Source organism: Melozone crissalis, unplaced genomic scaffold, assembly GCF_028551555.1.
Source record: "Melozone crissalis strain CALT ecotype California unplaced genomic scaffold, PUWL_Pcris_2 ptg000027l_1, whole genome shotgun sequence".
In the NCBI taxonomy this organism is placed as follows: domain Eukaryota; kingdom Metazoa; phylum Chordata; class Aves; order Passeriformes; family Passerellidae; genus Melozone; species Melozone crissalis.
Window position 1 is genome coordinate 51950354 of NW_026535805.1, and position 19304 is coordinate 51969657.

Genomic DNA, 19304 nt, shown 5'->3' on the forward strand with positions numbered 1-19304 from the left:
TAAAAATCAGAAATAATAGTGTATACCTGCTGAGGAAAGACAGTTAAAAAATGCAGACTTTGTGGTAGTGGATTGTCCTTGTTAAAAGCTAGGAGAAAAAGTGGTATTAAAACTGAAATACTAACACCTGCTTTAGTGTTTCTTGCTGTTTTAATACTATACTATTTCTTGAAGAGTGATACAAGATGGCTTTCAGTGTTATTAGAATGGTGCTAGAGCTAGTGGATTTGTGTATTTAAAAAATTCTTTTTCTTCCAAACAGGAAAATAGTCCTCCTTGCTGGCTGGGCATTATTTTTGTTCCTTGCATACAAAGTTTCCAAAACAGACAGAGAGTATCAAGAATACAACCCTTATGAGGTGTTACATTTGGATCCTGTAAGTAATAACATCTTTCACTAGTCTGTACTACTGTAACTGTATATGCTGTGTGTAGATGTTAATCTTGGACTTGTTTTTTCTAACAGAGGAAGTTTAGTGAATCTGTCTAGTGGTTTTGTTCTTTTTTGGCATGTGAAAGTTACTGCTGCATGCTATAGTCAGTTGTTATGTGTTTTTTGCCTATATCTGTACCAATTTATAACTTTTATATCTAGTGCCTTCAAAATGTAGTGAGGTGGGTGTTTTAAAATCCTATTCTGATGTTGTTTTCCTCTCTGTGTACAGGAAAACAACAAAAAAAATCTGTTTTGTATGCCCTGTGTAAATCTTCTGAATAGGAACTTTTAGGGATGCTGAAGTAACTGTATAAACAAGAATGTGAATTCATTTGATTTACAGTTTCTGTACAGAGCAATATTTGTAAATGGGAGGTTTCACTGAAGGGTGTTGGTGATGCACATTTTGATGTAGTGCAGGCTAGCTTGAATTTTGGTTGTATCTGTGAATGCAAACAACAAATTCTAAACAGTGATCCCAGCCAATAGGTTTATTGAACTGGGATAAAAAAAAAGATATAGTGTCTATCTAGAAAATAGATGCAGTGCTTTGTTTATACTGAAGGACTGATTCAAAATGGATGCAAAAATTACATATCCCAAGGATAGACTTTCTGAACTTCTTTTAAACTTTTCATCTTAACCACAATACCTTGAGCAGATTGTCTGCTTATGTTAATTATTTCCTGATCCAAGGCTCCTCTTTTGAATAACAGTAGAGTAATCTTTCCAGTTCTGGAGTCTGAGGTATGTTTCACTCTGAAGTCTGAAGAAATACACTGTAGATCAGCTCAGCACAAGAACGTGAATGAGCTTTGAATGTACCTGTTTTGATTAAATGTGATGCATATTGTTGGTGTGAGAGCTTAATATGTATGTGAACTTTAGCAAATATATCTCTTGCCTTTAAATGATGTTGACTTGTCAGCAGAGAAAAGCAGCACCTTGTGCTAAGAAAGCCATTTATAGCAGGTGAGAAGTTGTAGCCTATTTCTAGCTAGACAGGTAGAACACCTGCCTGTCTTGTCTGGAGCCAAGTTACTGCAATTCAGCCACTGCTCAACTCACTGCTGCTGACTTGAGTTCTCCCACTGATGCACAGGAAGGAGCAATGCAAGTTTTTACTGTTAAATGGTATCTGTTGAACCCATGCAGTTTAAATGTTCATATAATTGGGTTAACTTTGATTAAAGAAATCAGGCTAGGGATTAGGTCATCAGAGTATTTTCCTTTGTTATCCTTCTGAAATTTCTACAAGAAACAACCCAGGAGGGAAAGAAAGGAATGCAAGTAGTGAATTATAGCTTTGTGTTTGTTGATAAAAATTTGTACACGTGCTCAAGACATGTGCAACTTACCCAGGCAAAGAAACCAATTCTGGAATGCCTTAAGAACTGAGGGATGGAGCATGTTCTCATAAGGACAAGCTGAATGAGAGCCAAAGATTTTAAGAGGGGGATGAAAAGATGGTTGTGAAGATAGATAGTTGAAGTGGGGCTCAAGAAAAGAGTTCAAAATCTGAGCCTGTTTCTTGCTGCCAAGCAATTTCTATTAAATCTCTTGAAAGATTTTCAGTTCGGACTACGTGAAAAATGAACAGATTTCTTCTGTTACCATTCAAGTGGAACTCTGAGAGTTGTAGCTGGTCCTGCTGATGAAGTGATACAGATGCTGAAGTGTAGTTAGATAATGGAACTGTTATTGTTATTAAAAAAAACCCTAAAACACCACAACCCTCTCCCCCTAAACTTTAAAAAAATTAAAATGATTGCAGATGGAAGCACTTCAAAGTTTTGATGCACAGTAATTCACTTCTTTGCATTCATACTCTAGTCAAGATTATTTTTTATGTTAGCATATAAATTTATAACAAGAGGCTTTTATTTCCTGAGAAGAACCACAGCACCAACAAAGTCCAGATAATGTACTTACACCAGATTTTATATGCAATATCAGCACTGGGTTTTGAACATAGAATAGCTCTTTTTAAAGCATGCCACTGGAATTCACTAACACATAAGGTGCTCAAATATTATTTTTTTTATTTAATGAGTATCTGTACTGCAGTTTCAAAGCTGGGATCCAAGGCATAAAGATGAATCTCAAAAGGGATTATATACAGGCACACTCTGTGTTCCAAGCAGACTGACACCAGCTGTCCAAAGCTACTAAGCTTTTCTGTAAGTCAGGCCTAACCTCTGTAGCCTAGCTTTTGAAAATGAGGAGTAAGAATTTATTGTAGATGAAAAACTTGTCAACTTTTCTGGGATTTTGTGCACCTTCTGTGTCAGAAAGAAAAAAATTAGCTTTTTTTCTAACAGACAGCATTCATATGAGCCATGAAAACACATCTCAAACAGCTTGGGGTTTTTTTCCGTCCCTTTGTTCTTCTTCCCCTACTTTTTAGCTTCTTCTCCCTATCTGGCATTCTTTCTCTAGTCTTGAAATATCAGGTTTTAGTTGAAGTCTAATTTATAATGGAGTAAATTCATCCTGTGCATTAAATCAGGCATGCTGTTGAAAAATAGTGTTAGAATATGGCAGACTGTATAAAGTGAGATAAAGTAACAGCAAGTGAGGCCTCAGGGTAGTTTAATTTCTGGTTTAAATTTATTGAAACAGTACCATCATCTGTGAATAAATTCTTGTGTGTTTATTATGCAGTTAAGCATGCTAGGCTTCCCTGGGACAAAATACTGCAAAGTCTTGTGGTAATTGTTGTGCAAAACTTAGCAGATAACATATAGAAAAACTTAAGCTGAACTTACTATAAAGTTTTGTTGGGTTGTCTTGAGTAGTGAAGTTCACAGTCCAAGCTGGAAGTTAATGCACAAGGGATTGTGTTGGTGGCATTTGACAACATGCTGGAGTAGAACAAAAATCAATCTTTCTCAGGTATAGGTAATGTATTCCCTTTGTTCAAGAAGTTTGAAATAATTTATGGGTAGGATAATTCTAGTCAAAGGTCTTTTTAAGTGGCAGGGAAATCTGCTTTTCCTGGTGACTGACAGATTTATTTCTGCATGCAAGCTGCAAGTGAGCCATCATACTTGATCTGTGAACTATGCTTAAATAGAAGAATATTGCAAATGATAGTTCCTTGTATTCGTGAATATGTTTAAGATTCACCAAACAGATATGAAATCCTTCCTTTTTTGTTTTTCCCATGGATAGACAAGCAAAATAATCTGGATAAAACCCAGTATTGAGTCATCTGAGTGTGTTTTAGTTAGACTCTGAACTTCTGTCTTCATTTGAGAACGTAATGGTTGTAAGAATTTTATCAGAAAAATAATAATGTTTTAATGAAACATAGTTTCATGATCCTGTGTTACAATATAATTCTTCAGTGAATGGTTCAGAAAAATACTATGCAATTTATATTAGGATTATATATAAAGAATGAATTTTTATTAATAAATGCAAACCTTTCCTTTTGTAGGGAGCAAGTATATCAGAAATAAAGAAACAGTACCGTGCACTATCCCTAAAATACCATCCAGATAAAGGAGGAGATGAAGTTATGTTCATGAGGATTGCTAAGGCCTATGCAGCGTAAGTTTCTTTTTTGCCTATGAAAAAAAGGGAATCATAATATTATGGGCAGAACAGCCTTTACAGTAAGAACAAGGAGGGTGCAAGCAGGCAGGAGGAAATGTGTTCAGATATGTAACAGAAGTCAAAACGTGTCTTCCTGCATTGAGTATTTGCTTTGTACGAGATAGGAAGGATAATTTGTTTTGAACCTGTCGGAATACTGTAAGGTGTTAGTTCTTTGTGTTAACTTTCATGTCAGCTAGGAAAAGTGTTTTCAGTAGAACACGTATTAAATCCTCAAGATGACAAAGAGCAAAATGGGTGGTGTTGTTTTTAACTAACTGACTCTTTTACAGCAGTTTTGAAGTGATGCTTAGAAAATATATTTACTGTTCATTTCACCTGCTGGTAAAGCCAAAGAAACACAGTACTTTAACTGTTCCATCCAGTGAAAAGGATGTTTTCATTCTGAATCTGTTTTCTCTCAGCTTGCCCCTATCCCTTTCCAGTTATGCTTGCCATGCAGTCCTGATTTTTTACTTGGTCACTGTTTGATAATTCCTGTATAGTTCTTAAAAGCTGACTCCTTGAATCTGCTTTTCCTCTAGAGTACTTTTTGTTCTTATCTCTTACAGCATTTTTATTTATTTAGTACCTGAGAGATGTCTAATATAAGAATTTGGTATAAAGGAAATCAAAATACAGGCATTTCAATACACAGTTCAATCACAATACCAGTGGGATTCCCGTTACTGGTGTCTCTAATGCACTCACTGTCAGGATGCTGATGGGAAGGCATGTGTGGCTTGAAGCCAGCTGGAGCCCATTGTTCTCTACAGAATTCAAGTTGTCTGGTTTTTATACTCTGATGGACTGAGCCAGGTATTTACTCCCCCCATGCTGATGTCTCAAACTTGAGACATTCATAGCTTTTTATGCACTCAAAGAGAAATGTTTATGCCACTAGTTGATCCCTTCATCTGTTGATAGGTTTTTATAGGTTTTTTTATGTAAAACAAAGGCCACCTTCATGCCCCCTTTGTGCTGAGGTGGAGTCTGCAGCAGCTGTGCTGAGTCACTGTGGTCACAACATGTCACTCTTGCCCATTTCCTCTGAGACTTCTTCAGTTACTGGGGTTTATTGGGTCAGTCACATCATCAGGGAGCCTAGCAAGTGATGATTTCTGCTTTGAAGTCGGTTGTGTGTGTGTGGTTAACCTTACTGATGGAGTGAAGAAAGTGAAGGGAGACTTGCCCATCCTAGCGATGATCATCGATCTCCAATTTATTGATCCAGCTTACACACTTTTATAGTAGTGTTAATTAAGCTCATACATATTGCAAAACCCGAGCTCATCATTGGTTACAGATTATATGCCAACCCCTCCTTTGTTGTTAATACATGTGGTTTCTTGTTGAGGCTAATACTTGTTTTCCTCACCCTGCTGTTGACTTGTTATTGAGCACCCTTCAAGGACTCCATGTTTTCCACCATGTTTTTTCCCATCACTTAGCCAAGGACACAGTGTTTATTGTTTTTGAGGAAAAAGCCTGAGAACTTGCTGCTTACAGCTGCCTTTTACTTTTTAACCAGCTGTATATGATCATGGCCTTTTTCTATAAGCCATGTCTGAACAAAACTCTCCAACAATGGAGAGTCCTGTTTGGGAAGAGGTGGGAAGGAGAACCAACACCATGCTCACTTGAGCAGTTTGGAAATGATACTTTTTGCTTAAACACATCTGTATCACTTTGAAACTCTCTTCAGTTGGAAATTCTGGTGTGCCTTTTTGAACTCCTGAAACACGTAAATTATTTGCTTTGCAAGCCAGTCCTCAAACACCTGGTGCTACAGTTTGATACTTCAAACACTGGTGCATGGGCTGTGCAGAGGTATATTGTGAAGTAAATGATGGGGAAGTTCCTTAGCCATGATGTCTTGAAAGACTATAAAAGCTGCTCATTTGGTGAGTCTGCTTGGCAACAAATGGGAGACTTAGAAGTGATCAGGGAGGGAGGCCTGACTTCTTCACTGGCTTTGTAATATGAGATAAAATCTTTCATCCAGTGAAAGCCAGTTACTCTGTTTTATAAAGCAGTGTTCTTCCTTCTAGTAACAGGGATTCTGTCAATTGCCAAAAAACTGTCACAATTGCCAAAAAAACTGTCATTACTGAACAGACACAGAAACAGTAACATTTAGCAGGTGGTGTCTTATTTAATGAGAGAGTAGTAAATTATAAAACTTGGTAGTTCCAGGGAAAAAACCCAACAACAATGAAACACAGGCTGTCAAAGGCTAAAGGTCTAGAATAAGATAAAGGCCCATATGGACTACTTCTGATCAATCTTTTTTATTTACCCTCCTTCCAAAAAATAAGATGAATTTCAACCTCTTTCTTTCAGAATTTTCTGTGCTGTAATGTGGCATCAAGAAATATTGTTTGCTGATGGGTATGCACTCACTGGCATGAAAGGGAGATGTGATTGTGCCATCTCCTGCATGGGCATCTTCTGTGTCTGATTTCCTGTCAGAGTTCTTAAAGAATTTGCTTGTGTATCAAGGAGGAATACAGCAGTGTTGTTTCCTATTAGATTTCATACAAAAAAAAAATACCAGAAGCTTTGTAGCTTTCCAAACCACCTCTAAAGGATACTGTGACTGCCACATTTTAAAGTTTCTGTTTGTTAATGGTTTAGAGAAATGTCTTCTGTATTAACTTAATATCTCTTCTTGTAACTAGCTTAACTGATGAAGAGTCACGAAAAAACTGGGAAGAATTTGGCAATCCAGATGGACCACAAGGTAACAATTCTGAATGACAGAGGTTCTGTAATCACATCGAGATGTGTAATATATGATCAGTCAAGAAGCAGTTAGAGCTTTATATAAAAACTTTCTCCTGTGATTAAAGCAACACATCTGACCAATTATTTGTGAAATTGGCTCTGGGGGTGGTGGCAGGGAAAGGCAAGAAAGTTTGCTTTATACTTCTTGAACTTTTTATTATGGTAAAAAGAGAAGAATTGTTTTAGTCAGCTTCAGTAAAGTATCTAGGGAGACTTGTCAATATTAACAGAGGTATAAGCAAAAAATAGAATACTGCTTATCAGAAACATGTTGATTTTAAACATTTCTTGGTATTTAATCATAAATACTAGAGATGTGTATTGAAAAATTAACAACTTGAAGTAAACACACTTTAAAAGGATGTACATGGGGTTATTGTTTCTGGGCAGGTTTCTACATGAAAATAATCCTGGTGATGGTGTGTTAAAGTTTTACAGTAGGTCATCCAAACAAAATAGATTTAAGACTGAAATTTAATAGTTTTTCCCTATTTGCAGTTGTGTGAATTGCTTGTAAAACACCTTGATTGCTTAAGTGGCCTACTAAGGAAACATGTTGCCTATTTCTAGCTGATACTCATTGCAGGCAAAATGGAAATCTGCCATTTGTTAAGGCAAGTTATTCAACATATCTGTGTAGAATGAGTTATGGCCAGATTGGAAATAATAAATGGAATTTGTAACTTAATTCTGAAGTTACAGGATGCTATGAGGGTACTCTGTCATCTGTGCTGTAAATTCTTCTTCTGAATTATATTCACCCAACATAGGATATTAATTTATAAGTTAAAAAAGCCAACCCTAGCCCTTGAACTGGTGTTTCAAAGAAATAAAAATCTTCCTCTTCCTTCAAAAAGACATCTTTACCAACTATATCACAGTCTGACAAAGGCATTTCTGATGGACTAAGGAGGTGGATTGCCTTCTTTAATCACTGTGTTTTATAGCATAACAGATTTCTATCAGCTCCCAGCTTCTAGTACTTCCTTTGTTTGGCAAGTAAGAGGTCTCTATCCCTCTTGCTACAAAATACAGATAAAGTCTTTCTTCAGAAATGCTGTCACAATATCAGCAAAATGGTACTATAAATTTTAATAGCTTTGCTAGGACCTTTGTGGATGCTAAATTGTTTTTCACATCCGTAAGCTACTCCCTTAGTGTTGACAAGGCATAGGATTTGAAGTTAGGCAGTTGTGTCAGTGTCCTGAAATGGACCTGAAGCTGTGACGTCAAAAGAAAACTCTGCCAAAACTTGAGAAGGCACAAACATCCTTGGTTGGCTTAGTGATTGTATTCACAAACCTAAGAGACTTTGGATTCCCAGAGGGCAAAATGAAATGATTTTTTGGCAGGGTAGCAGCTCGTACTGTGAGCATTAAGCCTCCTGCTCTTCTGAAAACTCTACCTCAGGCTTCAGTGGAAGTAGAATTCTCTGCTTTATTTCTAGACCTCTCGTTTATTGTTTGAGACATCTGAAGAGTGGGAGAAGTCCCTGAACTTTTCTCTCTTTATTCTCTAACCTTGTTCCACATTAAAATGTGAGACACTTTCTAATTTACTTAAATTCTTCTTCTCTATTTTTATTTACATCTGTGGTGTAAAACATGTACCCAAGCTATGTACTCTAGTCTTCTCATTCTGTACAGACAAAGGATGGATACAGTCCCTCATGGAGGGATTTTCTGGGCTGAGATGAAGCACATCTGAGGTTAGACATGCCCAACCAAGTTCAATGTGGTACATCCCAGGGAGAGCATTCCTCTCTATCCAGTTGAGGCAGTGTGAGGCCAGAGGCAGGCAAACAAGGGCTTTTTGTGTTTGCATGACTTGCTGCTTTACTAAAAGTAAATGCAAAATCACTCAAAGAGTGTTTACAAGCAGGTGAGGGAGATCTGAAGAGTACAAAGACAGTCTACTAAAAGTGCTTTATGATTAAAGCCTATTTCCCCCTGGTCTTTGCTGGTGCTTCAGCTCAGTGGGCATGAGTGGAGGGCAAGGAGACTCTCAGACCAGAAGAGAAAGAACTTTTTACTGAACTGCTTCTGTTCCTGGCACAGTTTAAGGCTACAATCCTAAAGGTCAAAAATATTGTAGTAAACAGAAATTGACTCCATCAGTAAAAGACAGATTTTTAGTAGATTTTTCTAAAAATCCATAATCATTAACAGATTAGAGTCTGGAGATCTTCCTTCTCCAGGGCAAGGCATTTCCTGTAACTTAATGTGGTAAATTCAGTGGGTGTCATCTGGTTGAACTCCAAAGGCTGAGGTATGGTCAGGCTTGTCAGATGTTTGATTGAAGACTCAAGGAATAGTAATTTTTAGCTTAGAGAGGTCACATTAGGCTTGTGGGTAACAACTCTTTATCTGAAGTGATGGCTGTCACAGTCTGTTGGAGATGGCATCAGTAGTGCCTAACTGCATAGAGATCCTAGCCCATCCTTATTCGAGGCATTGCTCCTCATGGATAACTGCTAGTACTAAAGAAAACATGTTTTTCTTTTAAGCAGGTTCTAGAAGTCTATAAAGTCCTACTTTCTTTTCTTTCCCCCACTGGTTTCATGGAACTCTTAGAATTGGGATAGATAATGTTTGCAGAATTTAATTTATTACCACCTGTGTCTGAAAAGCTTTTTTGTGCTACTCTCTATTCAGATCTGTATACTGGAGACGTTAGAGAATCATATCTTCTGTTTTCTTTAGCCCAAGTTCTTTTGAATTGATGAGCATTCCTCTTTCTTTCTTGTTGTCATTATAGTGCAAGAGTTCTATTGTCACTACATTGCAAGGGTCCCATATTGCTAGAGTTTCACACCTCCTTGATGTTTTTTTGTAGGCAGCTCCTCCAGGCACTGACTCTTCCTTGTCCTCACAGCAGCAACTGACTCCAGTTCCCCTCAGCCAACCAATCCACTCTTTTATAACACTCTGCTGATTGGCTGCAGCTGCGGCCTGTTAACATCAGGCCTGCTCCTAATCTTTAGTAATTGGCTCAGCTGCAACTCCTTCGGGGATAAGATTACATTCTATACCACCTTCATTTACCCATACTGTATCTCCCTACAATTCCCCCTTTTTCTTTTAATTACAGAGTTGCAGCATTTCTAGAAGTACATATTCAAATAAATTAATATTATGACATATTCATATATTTAATTCAGAACCAATAGTTATACAGATGTTCAGACAACATATTACAGTACAAATATATATATATTTGAATGTTGGTTCCATTTTGCAGCTTTTCTCAGTTTACAAAGTATTTATCTTGAAAATCTTTTATACTCATATTTAACAAACATTAGTAGCTGCAATTGATATATTTTACCAGTAGTTTAGTATTCAAGTCCTTTTCCCTGAATCCACAGGGTCATATAGTTTAGTATTTGAGTCCCTTTCCCAAATCACATCGAGGTCACCATTTTTTGTCGTTATAGTGCAAGAGTTCTATTGTCATTACATTGCAAGGGTCCCATATTGCTAGTTTTGTACCTCCGTGATGCTTTTTGTAGGCAGCTCCTCCAGGCACTGACTCTTCCTTGTCCTTGCAGCAGCAACTGACTCCAGCTCCTCTCAACCAACCAATCCACTCTTTATAACACCCTGCTGATTGGCTACAGCTGTGGCCTGTTAACATCTGGCCTGCTCCTAATCTTTAATAATTGGCTCAGCTGCAACTCTTTAGGGAATAAGATTACATTCTATACCACCTTCATTTACCCATGCTGTATCCCCCTACACTGTCTTACCAATCACATAAATTTCAGCTGACAGAGGGTTTGTGTTTACAGTTTAGAACATTTTCTTAGAGGGACAAGCCAGTAGAACTACCCATAGAAGTAATTAGCTCAGACCATTTTCTTGCAGTTCATTGACTTACTTAACTATATGTATTTAAACTGCTGAAAACTCTGCAATGCAAAACTCACAAATCTTCCAATTTTTTATATATGTATAAATAAATCTTGCCTATCTATTTCACTGCAATATGTTAAGCTAAAATACTTGGTATTTCAGGTGTTGGATTTAAGTCTTGTTAGTGCATACTTGGCATATTTCTAATTTGTTGCTTGATTTTGCTGTATTTGTTAAAATTTTGCTTATTGAAGTAATAAACATGAGTGGGTTTTTTGTGGGTTGGTGGTTTTTGTTTTTTTTTGTTAGACATAATGTGACTTCAAAAATGTTTCTCAGTATTTTATAGTGAACTTGTTTTCTTTCATCCTACAGCTACAAGCTTCGGTATAGCTTTGCCAGCTTGGATTGTGGATCAGAAAAATTCAATTCTGGTGAGTCAGCTTACTTAGCTCAAGATTTTAAGGTGTACTTTCAAGTGTTTTTGAAAAAAAAAAAGCTTAATACTGCACATTTTCAGTCGAAACACATTAATACTTTGGTCCAAGTGCGCATCTTCGAGGCAAATTTCAGGAGTTGTGAGTGTTAGAGTAGCTTAAATCTAACCTTTGAGAGTGAAGTATGAGTATGTTTGGAGGGATCTCATTCCAATGACAAAGAGGTTCTACTGTGGTCATCTTTGCTACAAAGTGTGAGTTCACTCTTGCAAGGAAGCACAGTTAGAGCAGCGTGCTGGATTTCTCTAGTTCCATTTGATTTACTAGTGATTTACTAGGATCTAAATGTTCTTTTTGTTGTATTTGTTGCTGCAAGGTGTTTTCCTTAACCACTTCTTTTGATCATCTGTCCACTGCATCATAGTCTTGCTGCCAACTTTTTATTTATTAAAGAAACTGACCTGTGACAGTGTGTGAATCATTTAAACTGATTCATATGTGAATCACATTAAACTGACACTCCTTATTTAAGCCATACCTAGTTATATTACTTGTAAGTTGCTCTTCAGAAATAATTGCACTATTATGCAATAAGCTTGTAGTAGTACTTGACTATTTTAAAATAAAGATTAAATAAGAGTGGTATTAAGTAGGCACAGTATCTAATACAGTATGTTTTGTATTTTTTCTGTAGGTGTTGTTTGTATATGGATTAGCATTTATGGTTATTCTTCCAGTTGTTGTGGTAAGTAGTATCTGATATTCTGTTCTCTGTAACCAAGTTGTAAAACAGGCTGTCTTAGAGTTCTCATTCTTACCTTTCACAGACAGTGCAAGTGAGCTGTTTTGTAAAAGGTGGTGTTTTATTGTGAAAAAAGTGTAGCTGCTGTAGGGTTTCCAGAAAAATGCAATGCCATGATAGAGAGGAGACTCCAGGGAAAATATTGGCTTTCACAAGAATTATTAAGTTATGTAATTTTCTTGTAGCTTCTTTCTCAAGAAAATTATTGAGGTGATGAGCTCAAGAGGGTATTCAGTGGTGTTACAGTAAAGACTGAGATGTCTCTAGCTGGTGGTTCTAGAATGATTACTGCAAGTGGAGCAGGTGGTTGATTTGGTTTTTCCTGCCTGCCTTTGTTTAAATAACTTCAGTTTTTATTGATGTTCTGTACACCATGAGATGTCTGCCCTTGACATTGCATTGTGTGAGGAATCAATTGGTAGGTGAGTGTTATTTCAGGGCTTGGGTTTGCCCTAAAGTATTGCTTTTAAACAATTTTCTTTACCCAGTGATTGTGCATTTGGGGTGTGGCATGAAGCAAGACTTAGAAAACTGACACCAAAAGGCCCTCGTGTTCTCGAAAAGAAGATTTTAATTTGAAAAAGTGTCCTGAGGTCTTAGCAGCTGCTTGCATCAGTGTGTGCAGAGACTCGAGAGAGACATTATTTCTTCCCTTTGAGTCTTTCTGTGCAATTGGAAATTTAGTTTAGGAGATTAAATGTGCTGATTTCAACAAATGATTGAATAAAAAGTCTAAAATCAAGGATGCAAAATTTTTTCATGCCTTTCCTTTTAGGATTCATTTGATTCTTTTTTGTATACAGATACTTTTAGTGACTTACACCAGGTTTATCATAGCTCAAGTGAAAGGAAAATAACCTTGCTGTTGGTGCAGACAAATATTCTGAGCACAGAAAAAATTTTCTGCCTCTTCTTGCCCCATACCAGATGTAGTCTTGTATGTTCAGACTTGTCACTGTAAATTTCTTTTATAAGTAGTGAAGAGGAATAGTCATTTTTATGGAGCATGTTATTTTATTATTTCATTTGAAAGTAGACATACAAGATAGTTCATGCCTTTAATGGGCCTGTTTCTCTTTCATGAATCAATAAAAAAGGCAAACTTAACTGCAGTGTAGTCATCCTATGTTTGATGGGCATCTAAAATAAAGTAAGGCTACTTCCACCCTTTGAATCCAGATTAATGAAAAAGGACAATAATGATAAGTAGGTCTTTCCAGACTTCCTCTGACCTAAATAATGTCCTGTACATGAGGCAAGAGACAGGAGCTGTATCTGCAGAAACAGTTAGGGCAGCCTTTTTCATGTAGATTTGGACTGCCTAGGTGCATTTTTCTTCCAATACCTGTACTTGTACAAATATTTAATAGCTGTGAGATTATAATTAATTTTTTATGCAGAAAAACATTGTAGAAAGCTGTGTAATATACTGTGCCAGCATTCATCTATTCACAGATGAATCAAACCTAATTTATTAAAAAATTTGTTGGAGCCACTCTTTGAGTATTTCCCAAATAATAAAGTAGATTGCAGAATTCTTTCCATAGTGGGGGAATTCACTATTATGAAACTAATAGTAGTAAGCATCATTTAACTACTTTACTGCTTGTTGCTCTTCACTGATAATAAATTTCACAGTAGATAGAGGAGTATTTTCAATGTGTTCTTGTGTTAAATGAGCTTTGCTTACAGGGAGGAGTTTAATGAACAGATTGCAGTTTATAACCCAGCACACCATTTTTCTGAAAATATATTAGAGAGTACAACCACTGTAGAGTGAGTTCTGTAATTTGAATCACTGGTGTAATGCTAATTAGGGAATTATCAGAGTCTTTATCTTCTTCTGTCAGCCTGAAGGTGTATGGCTTAATTCTGAAAATTTACAGTGAGGGCCCCATGCCACCTCCAGATTCCTCTTCTGAAAAGCATTTTGTGGTCAGGTGACTTAAATCACAGTTTTGCAAATTTTCTCATAGTGAAAGAAATCTCTTTGTTATGGGTTTGGTCTTGGCCTGCCTAAACTAGATTTGAATGCTGAGTTGCACTGTAAGGAGTTACCACATCGTATATAGCAAGTGGTAAATTGAGTGAATTTTCTGTTTAGTGGATTTATTAAAACAACACCAGAAATAAACCAAGCAGTGTATATGTGTGCAGATGTTGTGCTGGGGAAAATGTCTCTAGGCTACAGGTCATTTAAAAATGTTTAACATTTGATTTTCTCAGATGAATTTATCAGTGTGCTTTTAAAGTTTGTGTCAGCAAATATATTTTTATTCCCCTCTCCTTTTTGAAATTCAGTTCAGCTCAACATACGTGATATAAGTTGGGCTGAGTTACCTGGTTGTTGACAGACACGAGGTCATGCAGTATGGCTGTTTTGATGCTTCCTTGTAGCTGACATCAGTCTGTTCCTGTTGAATATTTCAGGGTTCCTGGTGGTACCGATCAATACGATACAGCGGGGATCAGATTCTCATTCGGACAACTCAAATATATACATACTTTGTCTATAAAACCCGGAACATGGACATGAAACGTAAGTGAAAGGCATCTTCAACTGTAGATATGTTCCTCTGGTAGTGTCAGTCTGCTGACATTAAAATACTTCTATTTTATAGGCCTTAATTAGCTTAAAGTAATGCTTCTGGTTCCTTTAGAGTGTTTTTAAAACTTAATTCTGTTGCAGGTGAAGAATACTCTGTAAAAAGTGAATGTCTGGGAGAGGGAATTGCATAGATCTATATTTATGTCTATCTATACATGAAAAAAAAAAAAGAAAGAAAAAGGGGTATTGTATATTGGGAAAAACATGCTGACCTGCCTGTAGCCCTCAGTGGCCAGTAGGAACCAACCTCTGTGTGTTTTCTTCTGTTAGTGTGAAAAAACAGGCTTTGGAATTTTTAGGAGCTTCGTAAAATTTTTGTATGCATAAAGAATGCAACAGTATTTCTTGTTTTTAGATGTTAGAATAGACAGCTAAATTTCTGTTTAAAAATTGCTATCAATTTTATGTTGTTACTTGTTTGTAGCTTTCAGTATACTTCCTTTTTTTGTCTATTCCCAGATTTTAAAGGACTCCCCCCCACCATTTTTTGGGGGAAAACTGTAGGTGCACTTTGTTACTGCAAAATTGTATCTTACAGTTTGGGGGCTGGAATGAGCCTGAAGAATTGGCACAGTACTACTTAGTTCTAGATTGAATTTAACCAGATGGCATGCTCAGAGCAATTGAAAAACAGAATAGAGGAACCCCCAAAATCTTCTAAAAAAGGGTTCATAAATATATATTTTCTTACTCCTTTCAATTGCACTGTTTTTTGCTTTAAATTTGCTGGAAAATTGCTGAAATCTGCTCTTAATCCATTCTTGTCCTACAGAGCAGAAATGCTTTGCAGATCATCCAAATGGTGTAGGGAATAAGAGTATGGAAAGATGTTACCCTTTTATTCACAGGACACATGGGTTTGTGTGTGAAATTAGTTCAGACTGTTTTATATCTATTTTGTCTTATGCTTTTTCTTATCTCCAGCTAGGTGAGAAAAGAGAGAGTAGGTGAGACTTCAGAAGTTTAGGGAGATCACTTTCGTTTTTCAGACTTGTTTTAACAGTAATTTGTTTCATATTGAATCTCACTCAGAACTCAGCTTTGAGGCTTGCCTTGTCCCTCCCAAAGATTGGTTAAAAAGTGAACTCTAGGTTTAAGTGGCCTTATTTAAGGACTTGACACTTTTAGGTAGTTCCAGGATCAGAGGCAGGTCAGTTTTTTCTACTGAGATGTGTTGTGCAGTCTGAATGAAAACTGGGGTGCAGCTGAGGTGGCTTAGGCAAACCACACAGCGACCAGGTAAGGCTTTTGCTTGGTTGTGAATTCCACTGTAGTGTGGTATATCAGTGCCAGCAAATGTAATCAAACCAGGCTAGGAAAATGATGAGATAAATCTGCATGACTTGCCTTGTTTTAAGGTATTTTTTCAAGCTTCAGGACAAACAAACTTTCAGAATCTCCTTTCTTGGAGATTTGCAGTTGTTGATTTTAAATAATGGGAAGATATTTATAGTCATCTGAAAGTCTTCAATATGCTGTGCTGAGAAAGTGAATAGATAATTGAGCATGGAAATGAAAATTGATGCTCAGGGAACTTGACTCATTGTTACTAGTCTGAATTCACTGGGCACTGCAGGTAGGCAAAAATAAATTTGACTTGCTCATAAGAGCACTTGCTCAAAATATAGGAAGGAAGCTTGAGTAACTACTACTGAAAAAGTTATTTTAACTGGAGCAAATGATTGTGTGAGCTCTCTCTAGTTGTCTGTGTCTGAGGGGTCTGGTGTGTTTGTGAGCAGGAAGCTCACAATGGGACTAAAATATCCAATTGTCTAGGGCTTTCATTTTAATTACACTACAGAATGTTTTGTGGTAACATGGACTTTTCCTAATCACATTAAGAATAGAGCAGTCCATCATCTTTGTGCAATTTGTTTGTAGGATTATTTATTGGACTGCTTTTCTCATAATTACAATAATTTTTTGGTGAATTTTCAATGCTGACTGAGCAGAAAATGGAGCTGAAATTTTATCCTTCCTGCCTCCCTCTTCCATACACATTGTGGTACTGCTGCAGGCACGTGGGCTGCTGAGAGGAATGGTTCTGTGAGCATGCAGAAGTAGTCAAACTGCTGTGCAGTGATGTCCGCTAGAACTAATGAAGTCTAATTATGTTCTTTTCAAGACATTAAGTGTCAAATGCTGGACTTCATACCATGCAAAACTGAGCCTTGAATCATCTCTTTTGTTTTGTGCCAGGCATTGATTCCTGCCTCCTTGCCCTGTGGGAGTAGTAACTGATCCATTAAGTAGAGGACATGGATATTCATGGTTGTTGGGGGAGGAACAGAAATAAGTTTTATGGCTGAAGGTTCTGAAGAAATCAGTTGGTAGCTTAGGATGTTGACATTTTCTTTGTCTGACTCCAATTATCTTTTCAGGGCTTATCATGGTTTTAGCAGGGGCATCTGAATTTGATCCTCAGTACAACAAAGATGCGACGAGCAGACCAGCAGACAACATCCAGATACCTCAGGTCAGTCATGTCCAGAGGTGTTTTAACTGACCCCTTCAAGGGAAGAGGGAGGTGATGCTTTTGGGGGACCAGCTGACAGAATTCAAGTTCTTCAGGCATTAACTTTGTAGTGAGGCAACTGTATTCCTTCAGAAATAGGAGTTAGAAGCTAGACTTGATTTAAACTTTTTTAAAAGAAAAGGTAGCATTAATGATGCTAATGCTTATTTTAAATTGCATTAGTTTAGTATATAGGCTGCTGTATTGGACTTTTAGGGAGAGGTAAAGTAAATAGGAAATTAGAGTGTTATCCTTAAAAATTTTGAGAATTGACATAAAGAGGCGATCACCATTTGATGTTCTTCGAAATTGTTAACACAAATCTGGTTGAGTGTGTTGCCAGTAAAATAAAATTATTATCTGATGTCTGAATTAGTAATGTCTTTAAATGTCATGGAGATTCCTCCGTGAATATCTGTTCCCCTCTGATAGCCTTTTATATTCATTTCCATTCAGTATTTCCAGTGACATCAGAGATGCCATAAATGCATACTGTGGCAAATAATTTTTACCAGCAGAGTATTAGAAAGTCTTATTATCAGAAACTAACGCTTTGATTTAAGAAGTTTAAAACATAGTATACAAAATGCTTCAATGAAAATGTTTTGAGTCGGCAAAAAGAGGGGGAAATAGTCTCACAGATTTAATCTTTGCTTGCACACAGTTGAGTTTTCATGTTTTAAATGTGACCTAAATGTAAAAGTCAGTCTATTTTCTTTTACTTAATTGTCTTTGTCTCTTTTACAAATTCATTATCATGTTTTGGACTTTGAGTAGAAGATGGAATTGCAGTGAAGTGGGGTTTTCAGCAATGAGAGCAAAAGGCTGGAAAAGACCTTGATCAGTGGTTCTTCACCCGTGCTGTTGCCAGCACTGGCATTCTGCAAGGCCTTTTACATTTAATCATTCATTATTTAAAAAGCAGTCAAGCCTTCTGTAACCATATCCTGCTGAGAAGCTGTTCCAGAACTTGCTGTTCTAGTGATTAGGAGTCTTGTTTGTGACCAATTTGTATCCTTGGTTTTTATCATCACTATTCTGGAGTCTGAACTATTCTTGTTGTGTATATCCTTATGCATCTGTAGACACAAGCAATAGCCCATTGGTCATCTTTTTGTCTTTGTTTTGCTAAACTAGAAAAACTGCTGTCTTTCATTCCTTTTTTTTTCCCAAAAGGCTCATTTTGCTTCTCCTGCTGTGTACTGAACAGGGTACTGTTCCCAGCTAATAGATTTCTGAATTTTACATTATTTTTTATCTGCTTAGAATTGTGCACAGCATTCTATGTTAAGTCTTAACAGTGCTTAGTTGGTGGCACTACTGTTCCTGTATTTCTGCAGGGAATGACTTTCAGCATAATCTTTTCCACATCTGTTTTATATGGTGGTTTAGTACAACTAGAGGGGGATCAGTAAGTTTTCAGAATTTCCCCATCTTTGTTTTCCAGCTAACAGGTTCCCATCTTCGAGCTGCTGTTCTTGTTAGCATGCAAGTGCATGACTTTGCATTTTATGACATTTTGTTCCCTTTCTAAAGATCCAGTACTCAGTGTCATCTGTGTTTTTTTCTGGCTTTATGGCAGAACAATTCACTGAAGCATCAACACAGAAGGGTATTGCTAATAATTTCTGCTAGTGTATCCTGCTTTTGGGGCCATGATCATTGTTCCCATTTTTCACAAAATTCTCTTTTCTAAGTTTTACTGCTCTTGATCCAGGGTTACACCAGGATGTGCTCATAAGAAGCTTCTTACAAGTTTCTTATAAGCACAGAGTCAGATCTTTTTTTCAAGTGTGGGGAAAGACTGGTCAAAGACTTTTTTCAAGTGTGGGGAAAGACTGGTTGGTGTAGCTTAGCTGTTGATACCCAAAGTTCTCTTTTTGTCTGGAGATTTTGGAATTTTTGAGCTTAAAAAGTGAAGCTTCTGGGCCGTGTACTAATGCTACTTTATCTGAGCTACTGTTACTCAGACCTGTTTGCGCTGAGGGTCTTGGTCCTGTGGGGAACAGGAAAGGTCATCCTGAGGAAAGAACACTGTGCTTTTTTCAAGATGGTGTGGTTTATAAAGAAGTTAAAGTACTTGATCTTCAGCCTACCAGGGATTTCAGGCTTGTAAACCTCCTCTCTGTTTTACCTGAAATTATTCCTGGGGAAGTTTGCTGTGTCTTAGATGGGGGAAAGGTCTCAAGGTGATGCTGTTGCTGGTGCATATTAAATTCAATGCCTTAGAAATATGGTGGAATCTAGTAAACCTTGGCCATAAAA

General features: G+C 37.1%; 1 protein-coding gene across 1 annotated transcript in view; it reads left to right on the forward strand.

Moving 5' to 3' along the window:
- SEC63 (SEC63 homolog, protein translocation regulator) overlaps nt 1-19304 on the forward strand; it is a 55351-nt gene that overhangs the window by 14186 nt on the left and 21861 nt on the right. Inside the window, exons 3-9 of the mRNA XM_054280065.1 lie at nt 263-377; nt 3879-3991; nt 6718-6779; nt 11053-11111; nt 11809-11859; nt 14347-14455; nt 16906-17000. Coding sequence (XP_054136040.1) covers nt 263-377; nt 3879-3991; nt 6718-6779; nt 11053-11111; nt 11809-11859; nt 14347-14455; nt 16906-17000 — 604 coding nt within the window. The remainder of the gene's footprint in view (nt 1-262; nt 378-3878; nt 3992-6717; nt 6780-11052; nt 11112-11808; nt 11860-14346; nt 14456-16905; nt 17001-19304) is intronic.